Source organism: Lepisma saccharinum, chromosome 10, assembly GCF_977018435.1.
Source record: "Lepisma saccharinum chromosome 10, izLepSacc3.1, whole genome shotgun sequence".
Lineage (NCBI taxonomy): Eukaryota > Metazoa > Arthropoda > Insecta > Zygentoma > Lepismatidae > Lepisma > Lepisma saccharinum.
In genome coordinates, this window is record NC_139238.1 from 61720361 (window position 1) to 61742250 (window position 21890).

The 21890-nt window shown below is 38.3% G+C and overlaps 1 protein-coding gene across 5 annotated transcripts in view; it reads left to right on the forward strand.

Annotated features, from left to right (window-relative positions):
* Positions 1–21890, forward strand: part of LOC145993921 (ATP-binding cassette sub-family C member 4-like) — a 243132-nt gene that overhangs the window by 81648 nt on the left and 139594 nt on the right. For all 5 annotated transcript variants that reach the window (XM_083129849.1, XM_083129847.1, XM_083129851.1 and 2 more), the window contains exon 2: positions 756–873. In XM_083129849.1, the coding sequence (XP_082985975.1) occupies positions 800–873 (74 nt within the window). In that variant the 5' untranslated portion in view covers positions 756–799. The remainder of the gene's footprint in view (positions 1–755; positions 874–21890) is intronic.

Here is a 21890-nt window from a genome sequence, read left to right on the forward strand (position 1 = left end):
TTTGTCCATAACAATTATTGAATTTTAAATCAAAATAAATGTAAGTGTGTTTACAGTTTACATATTACATTTCCTTTCGTACGTATGTGCTTCACACCATCAGTACATATATTTTTTTCCCATTCTTTTTCCTTCTTAGAGCCTAATAAACACCATTTAAAGATTAATGTACTTTCACCAAAAGTAACTGTCACATCTACAAAATCCTTATGTACATTATTCTATAAATTATTTATTTACTGTTATTTAAATCAGTCATCATGCCATCATGCACCAGATTTCATGACCTCATTAAAAAAATCACAAATTGTCAAATATCTCGAAACTGCTTAGCTATTACCTAATCATTCGTGACCTGTTTCTTTCCGAACAGAACTAGGCTCAACCGAAAATCAAGGTCTCGTAACTGTATAATTTCGACAAATAGAAGGTAACCTTTTTCAACGACTAACGATTGTTAAAAAAAATGTTAACTTCTGAAAGATAGAAGTTCGCATGGTATCGATGCCCTCTGAAGGTAATTGTCATTCACGACCATAATCGACGTTTGTTATGGCACCAGGTTTGAAGCTCGGAATTTTTCCAAGTCCCATGTAAAAAATCACAAATGGTCAAATATCTTGAAAACTGTTATAAACATTGATCACTAATTATTTCCAATCGTAATATGTACTGAAGACATTTTAAGATTTTGTGCAAGAAACAGCATTTTTGCCCCTTAAACAGAATAAAATTCAACCCTTCCTTTATTTCAGATCAAACATCTGGTAATACTAAATGACGCTACTCTGATGGGAGAATGGACACTACAAAACACCCAGAAAATGCATGTCCGAAAGAAAATGCCAATCCTTTGTCTGCTATGGTATTCGCGTGAGTATTCTGAAATTACTTACATGCTTATATGTATGTATGTATGTATGTTTATACGGTATTACACATATATAATGTATGTGTGTGTGTGTAATTCTTGATCCCATGTTGACAAAGTCACATACAAGGGCCTACAGAATGATTCAAAAGTCACTTAACACTCCCTATAAAAAGTAAAGGAGTAAGGCTGGCTGGGTACAATTGGTCACGATAGAAACAGGTTAGACTTATGGCTGGTCCACGCGCTACGTCTTGCTTGCACATGTACGAACCGTGCATGCAAGACGTAGCGTGTGGACCGGAAATTTAGAACTGCGCACATGCGGAAATTGTCAACCAAAGACTGATCCCAAGAGCATAGATGTCTGCGCAAATCTCAAACATCTGCGCAAACAAGTCTGTGCGTGTGGGCGCTCCCCTTAGTCTTTTGTCCCCCTTGTTGCTCAATTCCCTTCTACCCTAGTGCTGAAACACTATTAATGGAATTCGAAAATGTTGCTCTCCTTTTTTCTTGATAAATTCGTTTTTGTACAACGATGAAAAATCATCGTCAGTGTTCACGCGAGTTTTTAGCGGAGTTCGTCGAACTCTACAAGAAATTTCCGTGTTTGTAGCGAGTAAAACCAAAGAACTAAGCGACCAGGAAAAGATTAATCAGGCCTATGAAAGCTTAAAGCAAAAATACAAAGAGGTTGATGCTTCAGCGAACAGTACAGTAGTAAGGAAAATCAATTCCATGAGGACTGTTTACCGAAAAGGCGAACAAACCAATCAGTTCATTCTGGTGCTGGGGATGATGATGTTTACAAGCCAATGTTAAGGTATTTTCATTTGTTTGGAGTTTTGACTGATCAAGAAACTGCGAGAGAGTACGAATTATTTTCTGCCTTCCCAGGCTAATCGCAACGATAAGATTAAATGTTGATTTTATTGAACCGATGACACCATGGCAACTCTGTCACCATGTATTCAAGGCGCCTCGAGTTCAATTATAAATCAAGTCCGGATTAGGCTATATTAGCGTCTGTGGCGGAGTGGTTATCACATCGCGCTCTGACGCCAGAGGTCCCAGGTTTGAATCCCGACCTGAGCATGGGTGTTTGTGCGTCCATCATACATTACCCATCCCCATATTCGTAATTAGCCAAAAATAGCGGGAAAGCAAAGTAAAATAAGCCAAAACATAAATGGTAACAAGGTGGTACTTTTTCAACCCCGCAGGAAGTGTGTTTTAATAACTTACCGTACCTTATCCACATGGAAATACTGTCAGAGTAACGCTCTACAAAGCCAGATGTCCCAAGTTCGAACCACAGTCATGTGCGTGTATATCACTCTGTTCGTACCATCACTATTTAATCACTTCGTCATTCATTATCATCGTCGCGATTTATCCAAGAGGTAAAAGTACGACATGAAGTAATGAAAATATTAATAACTTGTATACTGTAAATAATTTGTTATTTATAATGGAAATATTTTAAGCAAGCTGAAATATAAATACATTTTTCATAAGAGAATGACCAAGAAAGTGTATTTATGTTAAGTTTTTATTTTTGAACATTGTAAAGTATTCTATGGAATTAGGAAAACTAATGTTAGTGAACTATTGTTATAGTCTTTTAGGTAGTGCTAATATAATATTAAACGTTTACAATGGAGGTTCATTTATTCACATATTTATAAGAGGACATGGTGATAAGTAAAAAAGCACAATATTTCTCCACGCAATTCACGAAGTAACGCCACGTGAGAAAATTGGTGCATTTTCAGTAGCCAGTGCCTGTACCATCCTGAACGCCTCGTGCTCTTAAGACGTTTAATTTGCCTTCTCTTTGGAAGACAAACTGTACAGTTTTGGAACTGCGCAAGCAAGACGTACCGTAAGACGTAGCGTGTGGACTGGCCTTTAGGGGGAACCACATTGGTGTGTTCCAAGCGGACGTCCGCCATATTGGTGGCCGCCATAATGAATTCAACTCAAAAATTTTTAAATGGGAGGGGAATGATATGCATAAGCGCCGATTTCTTCAGAGATTTGGGGCGGAGGGCGAAGCTAAGTAAAGCTTAAATTCTGATATATTTCCGTTTTTCGGGGGGGGGGGTAAAGTTTTGTTTTTCTTAGTTGGGACCTAATACACTTGAGTTAACCTTTGAAACATTGTAATTACATTAACTAGCTTTGACAACAAAACATTTATATCAGTGTCCATCAAACTTTATTAGCTGGACAAAAAATCACTGTACTAATGTGATTATGTAATTATACAACATAATACTTTACATGTAACTTTTGACTGAGAATTTTTTATCATATTCTGTTTATAATACTTTTTCTTACAATCCTTTATAGGAGTTTAATATCTTCACACAAATTTACATAAAAAAGGAAGGCCCAAGATAAAATTTTCATCCAGGCGAGGTCGATTTTTTGCACCCCAACTGTCCACCCTCTCACCCACCGCCTCAACTTTCTACCCTGATCCAACTACTTTCCACCTTCGGCCAATAAAAAAACGACCGTGCTGTGTATTTACAGTTTTAACGACGATAAATAAAAGCCTTGTTTTTTCAATACCTTAATGTCAAAGAACGCGTATATTGTAGGTTGGTATCAAAATAACAGTAGCCTCTTAGTTTAAATTGCTACATGATTTTGCAATGTACATTTGTCATTGAGAAGTAACTTCATTTAATTTTTCCCTACATAAATCCAACTTTTTATAAAACAAATATCCACATTTATGTAATCAGAAATAAGGATTGGGTTCTACTAAATCTGGCGCCGGCGAGGGCTGTGCCCCGGGCAATCGCTTGGGTCGCCCGGCCCTTAAGCCACCCCCACACACACATACACATATTGTTTTGAAAGTTGGTTAAGCATTGGCATAAATATGTAACAGTGCTACTTTCAGCCACTTCAATGCAGTATGAAGTAGCAAACACATGTTCACAGGTACACTGCTGTTTGTGAAAATTGCAACACCCAGAAAGAATGGCCCGAATGAATCCAAACTCGGAGGATGTGTAGGACAGTGTACCAGCAATAAGTTATCAGGGTTGCAGAGAGATGGGGTACGCATAGGTCCAGCAGCGCCCTCTCTTGTGTGACCGGAAAGGTCTGTGTTACGCCAAGCTCAGTGAGTGAAGAGTCGTCAAACGAAGTGGAAACGTGATAGCAAGTGCTGGTATGCCTCGTCGACGTCAAAGGGCGCAATATCAGCATGTGAGTGAGTTCGAACGGGCCAGAATGATCGGTCTGCGGGAAGCGGGTTTGTCATTACGTGACATTTCGGCTCGTACATGGCATGCTGCTACAACAGTGATGAGTGTGTGGAAACAGTGGATAGAATAGGGTCGTACGCAGCGACGGGTAGGTACTGGACCACGCAATCAGACTACAGCACGGGATGACCGCCATATTGTCCGCATAGCTGTAACGGACCATACAGCTTCGTTCCAGTGTTGGCTCGACGCTGAAGTACTGCAATGGCTGTGGACCTGTCTGCATCGATGGTTCGACGCCGTCTGCTGCGGGCTGGACTGGTGGCACGCATGCCATTGAGTCGGCTTCCATTGTCCAGAAACCACAAACACCTCAGACTGTAATGGGTACGTGAATGCCGTCGCTGGCGTGCCGAGTGGCAAAATGTAGTGTTTTCGGACCAGTCCCGCTTCAACTTGTCCTACAGTGATGGCCGCATACGTGTTAGACGCTACCGTGGTGAACGCAATCTGGCAGCCTGCTTTGTTGAGCGGCATAGCGGACAAACGCCAAGTGTGATGGTTTGGGTGCTATTGGATACAACATGTGATCTGGCCTCCTACGTATTGAAGGCAATCTGAACAGCAACCGCTACATCAGGGAGGTTTTAGAGCCCGAGGTACTGATCCTTCAGGCAATTCCAAATGCCACAGTTCAGCATGACAATGCTCGGCTACATGTGTCGAGGAATGTGCAGCCGTCTTCGAAGAACGACAGGTACCACTGCTTCCCTGGCCTGCACGTTAGCCTGACATGTCGCCCATCGAACATGTCTGGAATATGGTTGGTCGGCAACATGTTCGTCATGGCCCTCCAGAAACCACTGTTGATGCATTGTGGACTCGCATAGAAACAGCGTGGAGGGAGATTCCCCAGGAACATATCCAGGCCCTCTTTGATTCCATGCCACGACGTGTAGAGGCTCTGTTTGCAGCACGTGGGGGCTTCATACCATACTGAAATCAAGGTCAGAGATCATGTACAGTTCTGTAATCCTAATCATTTGTGTATTGTCATGTACCTAATCTGTGGTATAAAGTTCATTTCAATAACATATATCCTTCTTGGTGTTGCAATTTTCACAAACAGCAGTGTACATGTAAAAAAAAATACTAATCCTGATTATATAGTACAGTGGTATATTGAAAACATAATATTTTCAACTTCTGCTTGAATCTTCCGAAGGGAAACAAAGGTGCCAATTTTGAAATGGACTGGCTCATTCAAGAGCATGAAGACTACAGCATTCCCATGCTTCTTCCTCTATTCTTGTGTATATTCATTCATAATATACCATGCGTTTTCCTTAATTCATTGTCGGTTTGAAAAAGGAGATACTGAAATAGTAAACGCACAAGCACAAGAAAGACACTCAAACTGAGTGATTATTGATTCTGCCCATTTCAGAGCAGAATCCTGCGTAATTTCCAACCTGTTGTGTACGAAGTTTCTGTGTGCAAAAGTTATGTACTTGTAATATGTTGGTCCCCCTATAGGGAGAGGGGGCAAACGAGAACTGGAGGGGCCCGGGCCTCCTGGCTTTTCCGGTTTCGGCGACTGTCATAACTTTTTCCTGAATAAAGATAGGTTAAAGAAACCTTCACCACTGCATTTCTCGTGAAATTCTAGCCTGATTTGATTCTAGTCTGATACACGGGAGACCCCGGGATGGGTGATCTAAGATCGGAATTTTTCCGACTTTGTCCCCGCATATAGCGGCTCCATGGCCGACCCAGCCTCGAATCAAATGGTATCCTGTGAAGGGTAAAGGCGGCCGGAGCGTGGTGCTTATCACATCACCTCCAAGATGTCCAACATCGAATATATGTGGGGCTCTACTCCCACATATGCTAAATGTGCCTTCATGGCACGGTGCTATATGCATAGGGAACTTTAGCTTTACATTTACCTGTTTATATTGTATTCGTTTCTGTACCCCAAAATAACTACGTTTTTTGAATACACGAATCCTCTACTATGTCAATGGCTGAGGGCCCCCTAAAGGCTTACGTGTCTCCCCCGCCCCCGCACTGCGGGGTTTTGCGGCTTGTAGATCCGGCACTGTTTTCAACGTAGGGAGCTGTGAACGACGCACATTCACACTGACATTAACCTGACCTGCTAGACGTGTACAGTACTGCACATGGCCACTGCAGGAAAGTGGCTTTCTCGATCCAAACCTCTACTTCATGACTGACGGGGCATGGTTTCACATCAGTGACTACGTTAATTCGCAAAATACGCGGTATTGGTCTGTCGACAACCAACGACAAGTATTCGGGCTACCGCTGCATGATGCAAAGATTGGAGTGTGGTGCGCTGTGTCGGCAACGAAAATCATTGGACCAATTTTCTTCGAAGACACAGTGAACTCAGCGCGTTACATTGCCGACATCTTCTTGCCCTTCGCACATCAATTGACGCAACACGAACGACGTTTCGCGTATTTCCAGCAGGACGGCACACATAGCACACGCCTCCTTGGAAGCAGTGCATTCTGTTTTCACACCTGACAGAATAGTCTCGAAAGATCTTTGGCTTCCACGGTTCCCTGATCTATCCGGTTGTGATTTGTATTTGTGGGGCAATCTGAAGGGCAAGGTGTACCATAACAATCCACGAACTATTGACGCACTGAAAGAGAACATACGCAACGCCATCGCCGACATCAAACGGAACGAGTTACAGCAAGTAGCACTGAACGTGATCCATCGGACCACCCTGTGCCTGGACCCTGGTGGTCAACATTCCCAGCAGTACCTGTAGAAACGGAGAAATGTATGCGAGTAGGCTTCTGTCTGTGATCTAATTGTATAAAAATAACAATAAAATAGCCTTGCAGTTCATATGTTCATTACTTGGTTGGGTTCGGTTTATCTTGGCCCATCCCGTATTTTTTACATTGACCAAATTGTTGGACATATTGATGCTAGTAAAAGGTTTTAACTTTGTCGGAAACTGAAAAGGAAACACCAAAAGGCTTTACAGTCATTAATAATGGTGTATTTACGATTCACATTTATATACTTGCTTAGCTCTAGTAATTGGTTACTAGAAAAAGAAGCAAGAGGGATATTTGAGTTTAGAGGCAAGACGGTACGTGTCAAGAATGTTGTTGTCCACTAAACACTTGATTTTTTCTAGTGAAAATACTTTAAACAAGTTATCAAGTTCAAATCATTTAAAAATTTGGAAACCAAAACAAAAGTAGTATACAGGATTCGTGATTATTGCTATTGACAGGAAACAAAAGGAAATTCCTCATCTTGCAATGACGTTCCATTGTCGCAGATATAACATAAAAGGAAGAAACCCGCCTTTCAGAAATTCGACCTAAATCCATATGGCGATATTGTGATACTAACAATCCTACTTGCATGCAGATGTCATGTAGGTCCTTCATGTAAGAAGAAAGTTGTGCCTGTACCAAGTGTATGTATTTAGTGTGCTGGGATCATTTCAAAATAATATAAGGTGCCAAAATAATCATAAACCAATTACGATGTTTAAGAAAACAACCACTCTCTTTGGGGATCAGTCAACGAATTCTGAATATTTTTAAGAGTCAGAACAAGATTGGTCTGCAAAATTAACAAATATCAGTGACGTGCACTGAGGAGTAGCTAGTCTAGCAGAGATAGATCAATCAATCTCACGTCTGTAATTATTTTCAAATTACAATATTTATTATCTTGAAGCCTCAGTTCATATGCAACACTTCTTTACACGCGCTTCTCGTCCCTCGATGTGATCAGCTGGCAAGGATGAACACCCTAGCTGGCTCTTCTTCCGCCTTACCAGATCCAAGTATAGACAACCGCCCGAAGGCAAAGGGAAGATTTCTGCCTGAAACCCACTTGCCGTCTCGCCTACCGCTCCCATGGTTGAAAGCCTGTGGTTTCAGGTCCTCCAGTCTATCTCCGATAGGACAGATAGGGGATTGGTTTCCCTTCGATTCCTTTGTAAATCCTCTAAAGAACTCAGGGGAAAATATTCTGCAGTACTTATGTTCTCTGTATTTACACAACCTTTTAAACGTTGTACAATACTGTATGTATGTATAATATGGGATGTACGTAGTTTTATTTGTATATGAATGGGAACGTACTTGTATTATGTGCAGACAAATGTGTTATGGTTTCTTTTCTTTTTTTTCAAATATGGAATATATAATGATTAAATAACAAATATTTGCTCACGCTCTCTCTCGCTCTCGTTTTAGTAGTGTTTTATTTAAATATACTAATAATTTGGCCTACAATAAAAAATGGGTAAACTAAACAGTCATAAATACGGATGTATTAATTTGGGCAAGAAAACGCGCGTTCTAATTCTTGTTGTTGGTTTGGTTTATTTTACTTCACCTTTCTGCCACATTTGATTATCGCGAAAATGAGGATGAGTGATGATACGAGGAAATTGATGAAGGGACCTCACAAACAACAATTTAGGCCGGGATTCGAACCCGTGACGAGCGCGCATTCTTGTTCCTATGTGTTGTACGTACTCTGCAGTGAATAATGAAATAATTTGGAATGAAAAATGTATCCCAGAACTAAAAAAGCCAAATGAATATTTTTGAAGAAACTACAAAAAGTGTGTTTTGTTACCTGTTCATCCCCTCTAATATATTTAAATTTTGCCACCTTCCATCACTTTTTCTAGCTGTACAGATTTAATCGCGATAAGTAACTAATGAGCGTATGGAAGTCACGAGGGACAATTATAAACAGAGAACTCTGGACTCCTGATTTCACAGTGCCCTGCAGATGCACTGGGAGGAAATTATTTGTTTCCCCCCTTTCTTTAGCGTTGTTTTTCCATCACTACCTAACTTCTGCCATGACGATGAACGTTGATTAAATTAAACGGATGAAAAGTGGTTACAAAGGAACACTCATGCACATGCCAGGGCTCGAGCCCGGATCCTTCAGTAACGAGATCGTGAGATGGAGAAATTAAGGAAATCAAGCAATGCAAATTTTTTGGAAAAACGTTAATCATATATACAAATATGGTGTTTCAAAAATCCAATTGAAATTTACGTACCACTGACCTCCGTGGGGGAGTGAAAGTGGCCCCGGATCGGTACCAGGTGGAGGAACATAGTGGTTCGGATCCCACTTTAAACTGTGGGTCCAGTCTCGATTAGCTTTTACTATGTACATAAGGTGGACTTAAACACCAAATTAACCAACCGCGGGGGAGTGGTTATCACTACACGCTATGACACCAGGAGTTCCGGGTTCGAACCCCGACCTCGGGTGTTTTTTTGTGTTTGTCTCTTCATTAATTGTATTGTACCATCTTCGCGATTAACCAAATGTGACAGCGACGCTAAGTAGCATAAATCAAATCATTAATTGATTGTTTCATTTGGTTTGTTTTACTTCGCTTTTCCTACACTTTTGGCTAATCGTCAAGATGGTACGATAAAATTGATCAAGTGACAAACACAAATAACATCCATGCCCAGGTTGGGGTTCGAACCCGGGATCTCTGTCTTAATAGTCAATTCAACATGTTTTGGATTTTCGAAAGTGGGTGGGATTAACACGTGCTTTTTTTTCAGTAGTCCTTCCTTATTTTGCAATCCTTTCCTTTCTTTGACGTTCTAATTTTAGGAATACTGGGCCCTAAAGGGGGGAAAGGATTATGACCCACACCAACCTCCCTTGGGCACGCCACTGATTGCTACCCCAAGTGTCGACATCACCGCACGTCACTGACAAATATAAAGACACTGATAGACTAAGAAGTCAAGGTTGGAATCTTAGAACAAAGAACTTGGTTCCTCAGCACCGTCTGAGATAACGATATAATGAACTTTAGTGTAAAATATTGGAAAAATGTGTCGACTAAGATCTGGTGAAGAAGAGCAAATATTTTATACGTAGAACTGTTAGCGAAACATTTTTCGCTAACAGCACTACGTAGTTCATTTCCTGTGTGTGTCTAATTTAATGAAATATTTTATATTACGAAAACTCTGATCTTGAGTTCATAAGATAATTTATTGCTAGGTTTGTTTCTGTTCAAGACACAAAATTGAACACAATCAACGAAGTGGCTCGTTGTTAGAAAACTATCAATATTTTCTCCCTTCCATTACTAATGAAAAACTGGTAGTATGGAATACTACTTTCCTAAATACTTCCAAAATATCAGAAAGAGTTGTTAGAACTATACTTTAAAAATGAAGGAATCCAGAGTTTAGGAAGTAGAGAAGAGAGAGAGGTGTCCCTTACAAAAGCTATCAAACAGATATGAGCATGGGCGTCCGCAGGATTCTTTCCAGGGAGGGGCAAGCAAGGTTTGACCAGGGGGGGGGGGGCAAACGTGGCACATTTTCCCCCATATTACCTAGGTAGTACTATCCCCCTAAAAACCAGGGTTTCGGAGCGGAGCGTGTCGGAAGCGTTGATACAACAGCACTCCGTTCCGGTGCGGAGTGATTCGGCTTTTTGAGAAACACGCTCAGATCCGGAGCGTGGAGCTTTTGACAGCACGTTCCGATCCCGTTAGGAGTTATTTTCACATTTTTAATGTTGTAATGCAACTATGAATAATGGGAATGTGCGGTACATTAAAGCCGACTTCCGTGAAGGAGTGGTTATAGTGGAACCACATGCAAAAGAGCCTTCACTCCTCTGCATCGTACTCTAGTTATTTGTCTGTATGATTACCCCCGCTTGGAGTGGAGCATGCTTCCTTATGGCCCGAGTGAAACGGGTGAAGGGGAGGTGCGCGGAGATTTTTGGCCGAAGCTTTTTTGTTTGTGATCGCTCTACAGCACAGCGCCCTACCACCGGGTTTGCTTTCTTTCACTTCACTTCTGCAACCTTATGTTCTGACGTCAGACGAGGAATGCATACGAGGTTAGGTAAGGTTCCATTAGCACAAATACAATGAAAAAATATTATTTAGGCTAAGAGAACTAAACCTAGCTAGCTAGCCTAATCTAACAATGTAGGTATTTATCCTAAAATTAAAACGCTTTCCCCCGTGACGTCAGAACAAAAGGTTGCTCAAGTGCTGTGCGATAAGTGAGACCCCGCCCCCTAACCACTGTGGGGTGGTTCAAATCCCGGAATGTTCTTGTACAGTCAACGGCAAAGATAATGATAGGCAAATTGCCCATCGTTATTTCATTACTTTTTATTCTACATCCTGTGATGTTTTATGGAATGAAATTATTATTATTATTTATTACCTCAATAGGGTGACAATTAAGCCATACAACATTTCATTTAGAACAATGTTAATACAAATAATGACTTGATCATTATCATCATATTGTGCAATACAAACCGAATGAAAATAGTGATGGACAATTCGCCTACTGTTTCTTTTGCCGTTGGGTGTACAATCTTTGTGTGTGTCCCTTCATCAATTTAATCATAACATCGCTCATCCCCATCTTCGCAATTAGTCAAAAGCGACAAAGAAGAGAACTAGAATGAACCAAATCAATCAATCAATCATGCACATTAAACATTGGTAAAACAATACAAGAATGCTGTTTTGGCTCAATAGAGAGAGATATAGTACCTGCATTCTTCATTTGATGTCAGTTGAAATATGAATTATGTAAATAGCAGTGGCGTAGCGTTATAGTACGCCCGTACGCCCGGCGTTCCCAGATTTAAAATTCCAAAAATGCGTAAATGCTGTAAATATAAAGTAAAACTTGACTAATTTCATATATGTTTGACCTTCATGGCATTATAATAGCTATTTTTCGCGATCCGCTTGCAACGCTCCACTAACAACACTCGTTCTAGCATTTTTTTTTTCAATGCCTTTCCTGGCGGTATGGCGAGCAGGTTCGACGTAAAGAACTCTATATTCCTTGCTGCCTATCTGGAGGGAAAACTTGGATATCTAAAGCACGCGCGCAATGCTCTCTCGTACGCCAGCGTATGGAGCAGAGGGCTACTACGGTGATTGGTTCATGTGACCCTTCCTGCCTTCTGAAGCAGACTACATCGGTAGAATTTCTGCCCGGATCATCGCGCTCATGCCACTCGTGCTATGTGATGCTACAATACACAGTATTGACTGACGTAACTTTACCAAACTCAAATATACCACTTCTTAATGGCCACTGCATTGTATAATTTAACGCACCAACAGCGGTGTGCATTAAAAACTAAAAGATCAACACAGTTTTTGTCAAATAAGTTGGTGAAGTCCTCGTGGTAGAAGTTCAGCCTGTGCCTGCTCTACCACTTAACCCGCAAAACTATTCTTTTTTTTATTATTATTATTATTATTATTATTATTTCGTTAGTATCTAACTGCTTAATATTGTGTCAATGGAAATGTTTAGCATTCATTTTAAAACTCTTAACATCGAATGATCTGTGGACGAAATTATTTTAAAATGTTTATCAACATTCTCAAGTTGCAAAACACGAATTACTAATCGGCACTGTTACGTCAGTTGAGTGTACGATAGTTGGATCATCCACCCACCTCCGTGTTAGAGTGTTTTGCACAGCGCGCCAAGACGACAGATGTCCCTGATTCGAATCCCGGCGTGAGCACGGGTGTTCTTTGTGAGTGTCCCTTCTTCAATATCATCACTCATATTCATATTCGCGATTAACCAACAGTGGTAGAAAAGCGAAGTAAAATAAACCAAATCAATCAGTAGTTGGATCATCCAAAACAATGACGTCTACTGTTGTGCAGAGGCGCTTGTGATTCAGGTAGGTTTCTTAATGACTTGCGTCATGCAAAAAGGTATAAAAAGAGGTATAAAACACCAGAGTTCAAAACATTTGTGGCATAGTGAGGCATCTAATTTTCTAGCTAAAACATGCATGGATGATGTTTTATTGAAAACCCAGCTGACTTCAGGCAAATAAACAATACCTGTGGCGACTAATACCATAAGTAAATTATTAAGCAAGAAAGGGCCGACCCTTCCTTCGGACTTGGCGTTCCCACCCGAAATGCCCATGCTACACCACTGGTAAATAGTACGTATTTCTGTATTCAGATGTACTATTTTCTATTGTGACTCTTAGATATACGTAAGAGTTTGAATGTTATGTGTTGAATGGGTTACGAATCATTTCAAGCAATCAGTTTTACTGCTTTGCAGAGTTGTCCGATCCACCTCCCCCATACAACAGTATCGTTTTGTGCCATATTCCGTTTTAGTAGTGGGAAAGTATATAGGATAAACTCGAGAAATGAGGAGGTCTTGCCTGTGCTAAAATTAGGCTAAGATGTCTATAAAAGTTTATTGCTCAAGTGTCCTCCTCTATCAAATTTAAGATTTTTGTACAAGAAAACTTTTTGAGAAATGAGGACCCCCCCTCTCAGATTGATTTGACTACACCTGAATCTGCCACCTACCCACCGACACCCACCCACACCCACCCACATATATATTTACTTCCGGTCCATTTCTGGTTTATTAAATTTAGAATATTAATATGTTAACTTAAATATTTTAATTCCAGACCAGGCTTAATTGATATATCTAATACTAAACACAATATAATATGCAAAAGTCTTCTAGAATTGCTCTGCTTGGCTTCGCGTGGCTATTCTCAATTTTTTGAGTCCCGCTGCTTGGCTCTGCGTGGGTGAGTCTAGATGCCTGGCTTCGCGTGGCTATTCTCAATTTGTCGAGTCCCGCTGCTTGGCTCTGCGTAGGTATTCTCAATTTGCCGAGTTTTGCTGTTTGGGGTTCGCGTGGCTATTCTCAATTTGTTGAGTCTCGCTGCTTGGTTTCGCGTGGGTAAGTCTTGCTGTTTGATAGATATGGCAATATACAAGATCGAAACATAACACACGCTATTATGGTCACTGCTTTTATGCCCGTAGAAACATGCAATTGCACGAGGTCACTGATTCTGGAGTCGGTGCTTCCGTAGATCAATATTTATTCTACCTTCGCCCGACTCTGTGGCTGAGCGGTTAGCATATTGCGCTGCGACGCTAAGAGTCCCGGGTTCGAATCCCAGTCGGGCTTGGTTGTTTGTGAATGTCCATTTATTAATTTCATCCTTTCATCATTCATCCTCATCTTAGCAAATTAGCCAAGAGGCATAAAACGCGAAGTAAAATAAACTAAATCACCCAACCAACCAATCATTCTACCTTCACACAAGTGGCTTTAGTTAGACAATCTGTCATAGTTATTGAGTTTAGTGTCGTTAGATTTGTGATTGATCCGTTGTGACTAGTTTGTGTTGTGTTCAACGCATTATTATTGTGTTTGAGACAGCAGCGAGCGAAAACTACAAGATGCCTACGTGTTTCGTGCCCGGCTGTAGATCTGGATATGACCGCTGTTCTTCAGGCAGTAGACATTTTTTTAGGCCACCTAAAGACAGTAATGGTCTCTCAAAATGGGAGAGTGCCATCCCTAAAAAAGATAAAACACTAAGTCATAATTGATATGTGTGTGATATTCATTTTTCCACTGACCTTTTAGTGAAAGTGGATTCGTTCATAGTGGATGGCGATACAATAGAAATTCCACGACAAAGGTGGAAATTAAAACCAGAAGCAGTTCCTCATATATTTCCTAATCTGCTCAAATACCTCTCTAAGACAGTTAAGAAGCGAAAATCTCCCATGAAAAGGCAATCCTTGCGGACAGATGATAATAAAGTAAGTACTCGTCGCAATGTATCATTAAGCTTATCAGTAGAGGATGATTTGCTTCACACTGCCGATGCTAGCAATACAATAGCATTGCTAAAGAAAAAACTTAAGAATCAGAAACGCAATTTAATTAGAACGCAGAATAAACTAAAGGTTGCACAGGCTAAAATAAATTTGCTTGAAAAAGGTGTTAAAGATGCTAAATTAAAGACAACGGTCACACAGTCAAAACAGTTCGCGTCTCTTAGCAAAAATCAAAAAATTGTAATTGATGCAATCTTAAAGAAATGCCAACTGAAAAGTAAGACAGGAATGAGATACAGCAGGGGTCAGAATTATTGGTTTTACATCTGACGGTAGCCAATCTAACAAAAAGTTATGGAAATGCTTAGGAATTTCCGGAAACAGAAACAATCTTAAGTGCTCTATACCCAATTCAGCTGACTCTAGTAGAAAGCTTCGGGCATTTTCAGACGCACCACATATATTTAAATGCATAAGGAATAACTTCCATGGTAAAGTGCAGGTGTACTATAATGGTGATATTGTTGATTATTCATTTTACAGAAAAGTGTATGAACATGATTCATCTACTGAACTTCCCGGTATGAAAGCTTGCTACAAAGTGACCTCTGCTCATTTGGATCCTAATTCATTCCAACGAATGAATGTAAGACTCGCAATGCAGCTGTTCAGCAGATCTGTGGCTAATGGAATAAAATTTTATCGGAATATTAATGCAGAGGGGTTAGAAGGCAGTGAAAAACGGAAAATTGCACAAGGGACCTAAACTGCCTGGTTGACGCATTAAATTCATTCACTCCTGCACAGGCACTATATAAAGGATCAGAAGCACATACAACTTTAATAAAATGGCATGCTGTCCTTAGAGATAATCGAAATTCCTTCTCTTCAGAAAAAACTCTGGAGTCCTTAAGAGTGACTTTAGAAAGTACTTTAGAAGTGTCCGAATATTTTACAAGTACGTTTTGACTGGAAAATTTAATCAAGATCCCCTAGAACGCCATTTTGGTATATTGCGGTCGTTCACTTGTGATGATCATCCCTCCACTGTGGATTTTCTGCACTTACATACGCTGCAATCAATTTACATACCATCAAAACTTGCTTTATTTTCGGGTGGAAACTGTGAATACAGTACTTAATCTCCTCTGACGTCTTTTGTTAATCAAATGCGAACTCTGGCAAGAGCAACAAAAATCTTTCGGTGAAGAAGCAAGCTGAAAATAAAATAAGGGAAAATTTCCATTGTTGAAGATGAAATTTGAATACCGGACTGGGAAAACAACATACCGAACTTAAATGAACGAAGTGTTGGTAAAGCATACTTGGCGTATCATTTGGCAGGATACATAGTGCGGTATATTTCCAAAGTGACGGATTGTAAATTGTGTACAACTTTTCTGCACGGGGAACCAACTAATGTACCTGCCTCACTTACGTTAATCCAAGACTATGGTTCGGGAGACGGCTGTAAATACCTTACCTATGCATCGAAAAGTGTTTATGATGTGCTGTTACGAGTGGAAGAATTTGTTGCAGAAAAAATATCATGTGCTAATAGTTTATGGGGTGATATATTTTTTGAGTGTTTGGACAATTTAAATATAATTGCTGTAAAAACTTCGCAATTAGGATGCTGTGAAGATCATGTGCTGCGTACGGTACCTAAACTCGTATTTCACTATCTGAAATGTCGATTTTTCTTCCCCACCAAGGAGATAAGAAAGGAATTAAGTGCCTCGAAGACAGCAAAGTCATCTCGGAAATTCTCCAAACTATCCAGCTGCTGAGCTTTTGTCCAAACGTATGTAACATGCATTTTTGTTTCTTATGTAGTTAGTTATGTAAGCAACGCGAGCATCTACCGCGCCGTCTCAAACGTCACCACTGCCATCTAGGCGGTGGACCACGGCAACTCAGGGAGTGCGCACACTATTTCTTCTATACGCTCTGGTTTTATTAAGTACAGAATTTTGATTTGAACCCCAAAAAATTGTATATGATAAACCTAGGATAAAAAAATACTCACACACTAAATATATACACTAAGTACACAAAACATATTGCTAAACTTAATTGATATTTCATAATAAAGATAGAGTTTGAATTTAAACCCCAAGAAATCTTATATAATAAATTATTAATAATAAAAAATATTAACATATTAAGTATAAAGTTTTAATTTGAATCCCCAAGAAATCTTATATAATAAATTAATAATAAAAATGCCAAATCAAAAATATTGTAAACAATGCAATAAAAATATATCTAGCCATAATTGGAGTAGGCACCAAAAGAATTGTGATTTAGAAAAATGCAGAACACTAACAAAAATATGCCCAAAATGCCATAGAAAATATAATCTGGAATATTTCTTATATAAACATAAAAATACTTGTTATGTACAACCATCTACATCTTCATCTGGTCTAAAAAGAAAACTTGAAACATCTAATAATACTAGATCAGCAAAAAAGCCATGCTATGCACCTATTCAAAGTAGTTTTAATAACCAACTAAAAGATTACCGTTTTATATCAGAGTCAAAATGTGATATTGAGAATTTTTTAAACAATATAAATCCTGATATGCAAGCTATTCTAAATGTACAAAATGGCTCTTATAAACTGTCTTTCAAATTATTTGTACAACATAAGAAACCAAATGGAACAAAATTTACACACCCCCACATAACAGAAACTGTAGTTATATATTCAAATACAAATTTAGATGAAATAATAAACAGTTTGATAGATCAATTAATTATTAAACATTCTGAATTTGCAGCAAAAGAATCTGGATGGAGTTTATGTGGAAGTCCACACAAGTTATATATTAATATTTCTAAATTTAACCCATTACAAGGTTCTACATATTCGCCATTACCTGCTAATATTAAAAACAAAAGAGCCGTGGTCAACATAGAAAATAATGATGAGAAATGCTTCCTGTGGTGTATTTTAGCTGCTCTGTATCCAGTTTTAAGAAATCCAGAAAGAATAAGTTATTATAAACAATATGAAAATGATTTTAATGATGCAATGGAGGGCTTAGAATATCCAATGTATGTTCAGAATATTGATAAATTTGAAAAAAAAGGCTAGAAATATCAATGGTAAACCATTATCTATTAATGTATTTATTTGTTCCACTGGTACTGGGAATTGCTTGATAGAACCTCTCAGAATTAGTACACTTGATGATAATTTGGCCATCCCGATTGATTTACTCTTAATTGAGGGGGATGGCACATACCATTACACTCTAATACGCAATCTTGAAGCTTTAGTAAGAAAACAAATAAATAAATCTAATACAATATTCAAGTTGTGCCGAAGATGTTTAACTGTATTTGATGGTAAAAAAATAGTAAATGGGATTAGTGAAGTGAATGCAGAAATTGCTAAAAACAAGTTAGTTGAACATTTAAAATATTGTAGCAACCATAAACCTGTTCATATGCTTATGCCAAGGCCAAGTGAAAATGCAAAATTCAAAAAATTTGAAGCTTTGTTGGAACACCCAGCATATATAGTTTGTGATTTTGAATCAAACCTCAAACCTCTTGCATTCTGCAACCGAGATCCTGATGAATCTTCAAGTACATCATACCAGGTACACGAACCTTCTAGTTTTTGTTATATAATTATACGGGATGGTGTAGCTAGTGAACCACAATTATATATGGGACCAAATGCTATCAAAGAATTTGCACATAGAATAGAAAATGAGTGCTATGACATAGCATCTAATATTTTATTAAAATCAAGGCCTATGATACCTTTAACAGAAGAACAAATTGGAAATTTTAAAAATACAGAAAAATGCCTGGTATGTGATTGTGAATTTTCAGATACAAATATCAAGGTAAAACACCATTCCCATACAAATGGTAATATTAAGATCCAGAGACCAAAATTTGTCCCGATATTTTGCCATGGTGCATCCAATTATGATTTTCATCATCTGATCAGGTACGAGGGGTTTGACAAGCAGAATTTAAATATTTTAGCAGAAAATGATGAGAAATATATAGCCATTAGCAAGATAATTAAAGTTAATGGTGTTCCTATTCACTTAAGATTTCTTGATTCATATAGAATTCTGTCGGCTAGCTTGGCTACTTTCGCCAGTCAATTATCTGATGACCAATTTAAAATTACTTGTAACATGTTTCCAAATCAGGACTTGAAATTAGTTAGGTGAAAAGGTGTATACCCATATGACTATGTTACAGATTTTTCTAAATTTGATGAGTGTTCTTTGCCACCACAAAAAGCATTCTATAGTAAACTCAGGGCATCCGAAATTACTGATGAAGATTATCACCATGGCAAGTTGATGTGGACCAACTAAAAATGCCAGACATTTGGTGATTATCATAATGCATATTTAAAACTTGTTGTAACTCTTTTAGCCGATATACTTCAGGCATTTAGAAAATCTTCAATAGAAAATTATAAGCTAGATCCAATTTATTTCTATAGTGCTCCAGGTCTAGCATGGTCGGCAATGTTTTTAAACACTAAAATGGAGTTAAATTTAATCCAAGATCAAGATATGTACTTGTTTATGGAACAGTGTATAAGAGGAGGGATGGTGCAATGCTCTCAAAGATATGCCAGGGCTAATAACAAATATATTTCTAATTATGATCCAGAATTGCCATCAAATTATATACTTTATGTAGATGCTAATAATTTATATGGGCATGCTATGATGGATAAATTGCCATATGCAGGGCTTGAGTGGGTTGAAAATTTTAGTATTGGGGATCTTCAGGATTTTCATGACAGTCACTATGGCCTGTTCTTAGAAGTTGATCTGATAATTCCAGATAATTTACACAATAAGTTTTCTGATTTGCTCCCAATTTCTGAGGTTGAGTGTTTACCAAATTCTAAACATAAAAAGTTAATGATGACTTTGGATCCAAAAGAGAATTATATAATATATTACAAAAATCTCCAGTTCCTAATACATCATGGTGTTAAAGTAACTAAGATTGGGAAAGTTTTGAGGTTCAGGCACTCAAAATGGTTAAAACCATATATTGATACGAACACCGAGCTTCGAACATCTGCAGTAAGCCAATTTGATAAATCATTGTTTAAATTAATGGTCAATTCAGTATATGGCTAAATTATAGAAAATGTTCGAAAGCATACTGATGTTAAATTAGTTACCGACCCCAGCCGGAGCAAAAAATTAGTGGCAAAGCCGAATTTTCATTATAGAAGAATTTATGATGACAATATCGCACTTTTTAATATGAAGAAAACAAAAATTAAGTTTGATAAACCTATTTATGTAGGGGCGGTGATATTAGAATTGGCGAAATTACATATGTTAAAAATTTATTATGATGTGTTGAAACCTTTTTATGGTAATAGTATAAAATTAATGTATATGGATACAGATAGTTTTATTCTTGATATTCAAACAGAAGATGTTTATAAAGATATATCACATCCTGAATTAATTAAATATTTTGATACCAGTGAACATTCAAAAATTCAACCCCACAACAAAAAGGTGCCTGGCAAGTTAAAAGATGAGACCCTTGGCGATGTTATTGTAGGATTTGCTGGGTTAAGGGCCAAAATGTATAGTTTTAAAACATGTAGTGGTGGTGTTACTAAAAAAGCCAAGGGCGTTGGTAGAGTAATTGTAGATAAAGAGCTTGAATTTAAAGATTATGAAGATTGTCTTAAATCAGATAGGTTAATTAGAACATCCGAACGTAGAATCCAGAGTGTGGATCATTTGTTGACCACAAATATTGTAAGAAAAGTGGCTCTGGACCCACATGACGATAAGAGATGTATTTTATCATGTGGCATACATACTTTACCGTGGGGACATTGTGACTTGAGAAGTGGTAATCAATGCCCAATTACAGAGCATGATTTGAAATAAATAAACATGCCAATGAATTTATTTGGATTTTAAAAAAAGCTATTATGGACCTGCCGACACCAGCACCCTCTCCTGATATAATATCTAAACTAACTGGTTTGCTAATTATTCATCTCAATAGCATACTTACAGATGTTGATGATAAAACAGGTAAAACATTATACATATTTAACAATAATTTAAACCATTACCAATTACCTATAGGTGGTCAATTACAATTTATTACAACTCCCGAGGGTGATGTCAAAATTTCAGTAGGGAGAAATATTTATAGAATTAAGCACTCAAACATGATTTCTGGTACTGTATATACTGTTTCTGCTGGTGACTGCTTATATATTGAGGTCCCGGGATATTATGACAAACTTATACCATTTTTTATAGAATTAAGAATTAGATATTCAATAATAAATAACCCCTAAAATAAAATAAAAATAAAAATGCCTAATGATATATTTGGCCATACAAGACATGAAGATCACAGCGATGAGATTCTGATGCTTGATGTCAGAGTGAAAAAATTAAGAAGTGATTTACAAGTTTTACAAAGCACACTAAATGCCAGTCTTCAACTAGAAATTACAAATTTACAATCACAATGCATGCATGGACCCTCTTCTTAAAATTGATTCAGAACTTAAATTATTGCTTCAAAAATATACTGATTTGGCAACATTGGATAATTTTCAAAATTTAGAGGAAGCTGTAGCAACTCTTCAAGCCAAATTAAAAACTCAGAATACCAACTCTGAACAATTGAAACAACAACTAGAAGAGCAGATTAGTAGTGTCCAGGCACAACTCCAAACAATTGTCAAAAGCATAAAGTCACAAGAAGATTTTGATCTAGTAATTTCCACTCTAAAAGAACAAATTCAATCACTACAAATACCTAATCTGGACCCCTTGAATAATGCCATATCTGAGGTTAAAGAAAAAATTGAGACACTTGAAAATTTTATGAACAACTTACCATCTTCTGATGCTCTGAGTGCTATAACTCGCAGTGTAGCTAACATCAAGCTGCAACTTGAGACATATGAAGATTTTGGGAAAATTCAGAGTACCATAACCCACCTTGAAGGTACCATAGCAGCAGTACAAAATGATCTGACAAATGTACAAGAAACTCTAGAATCTCGTTTGCCTGGTATTGTAGACACTCTTGTCAGTGTTCAGC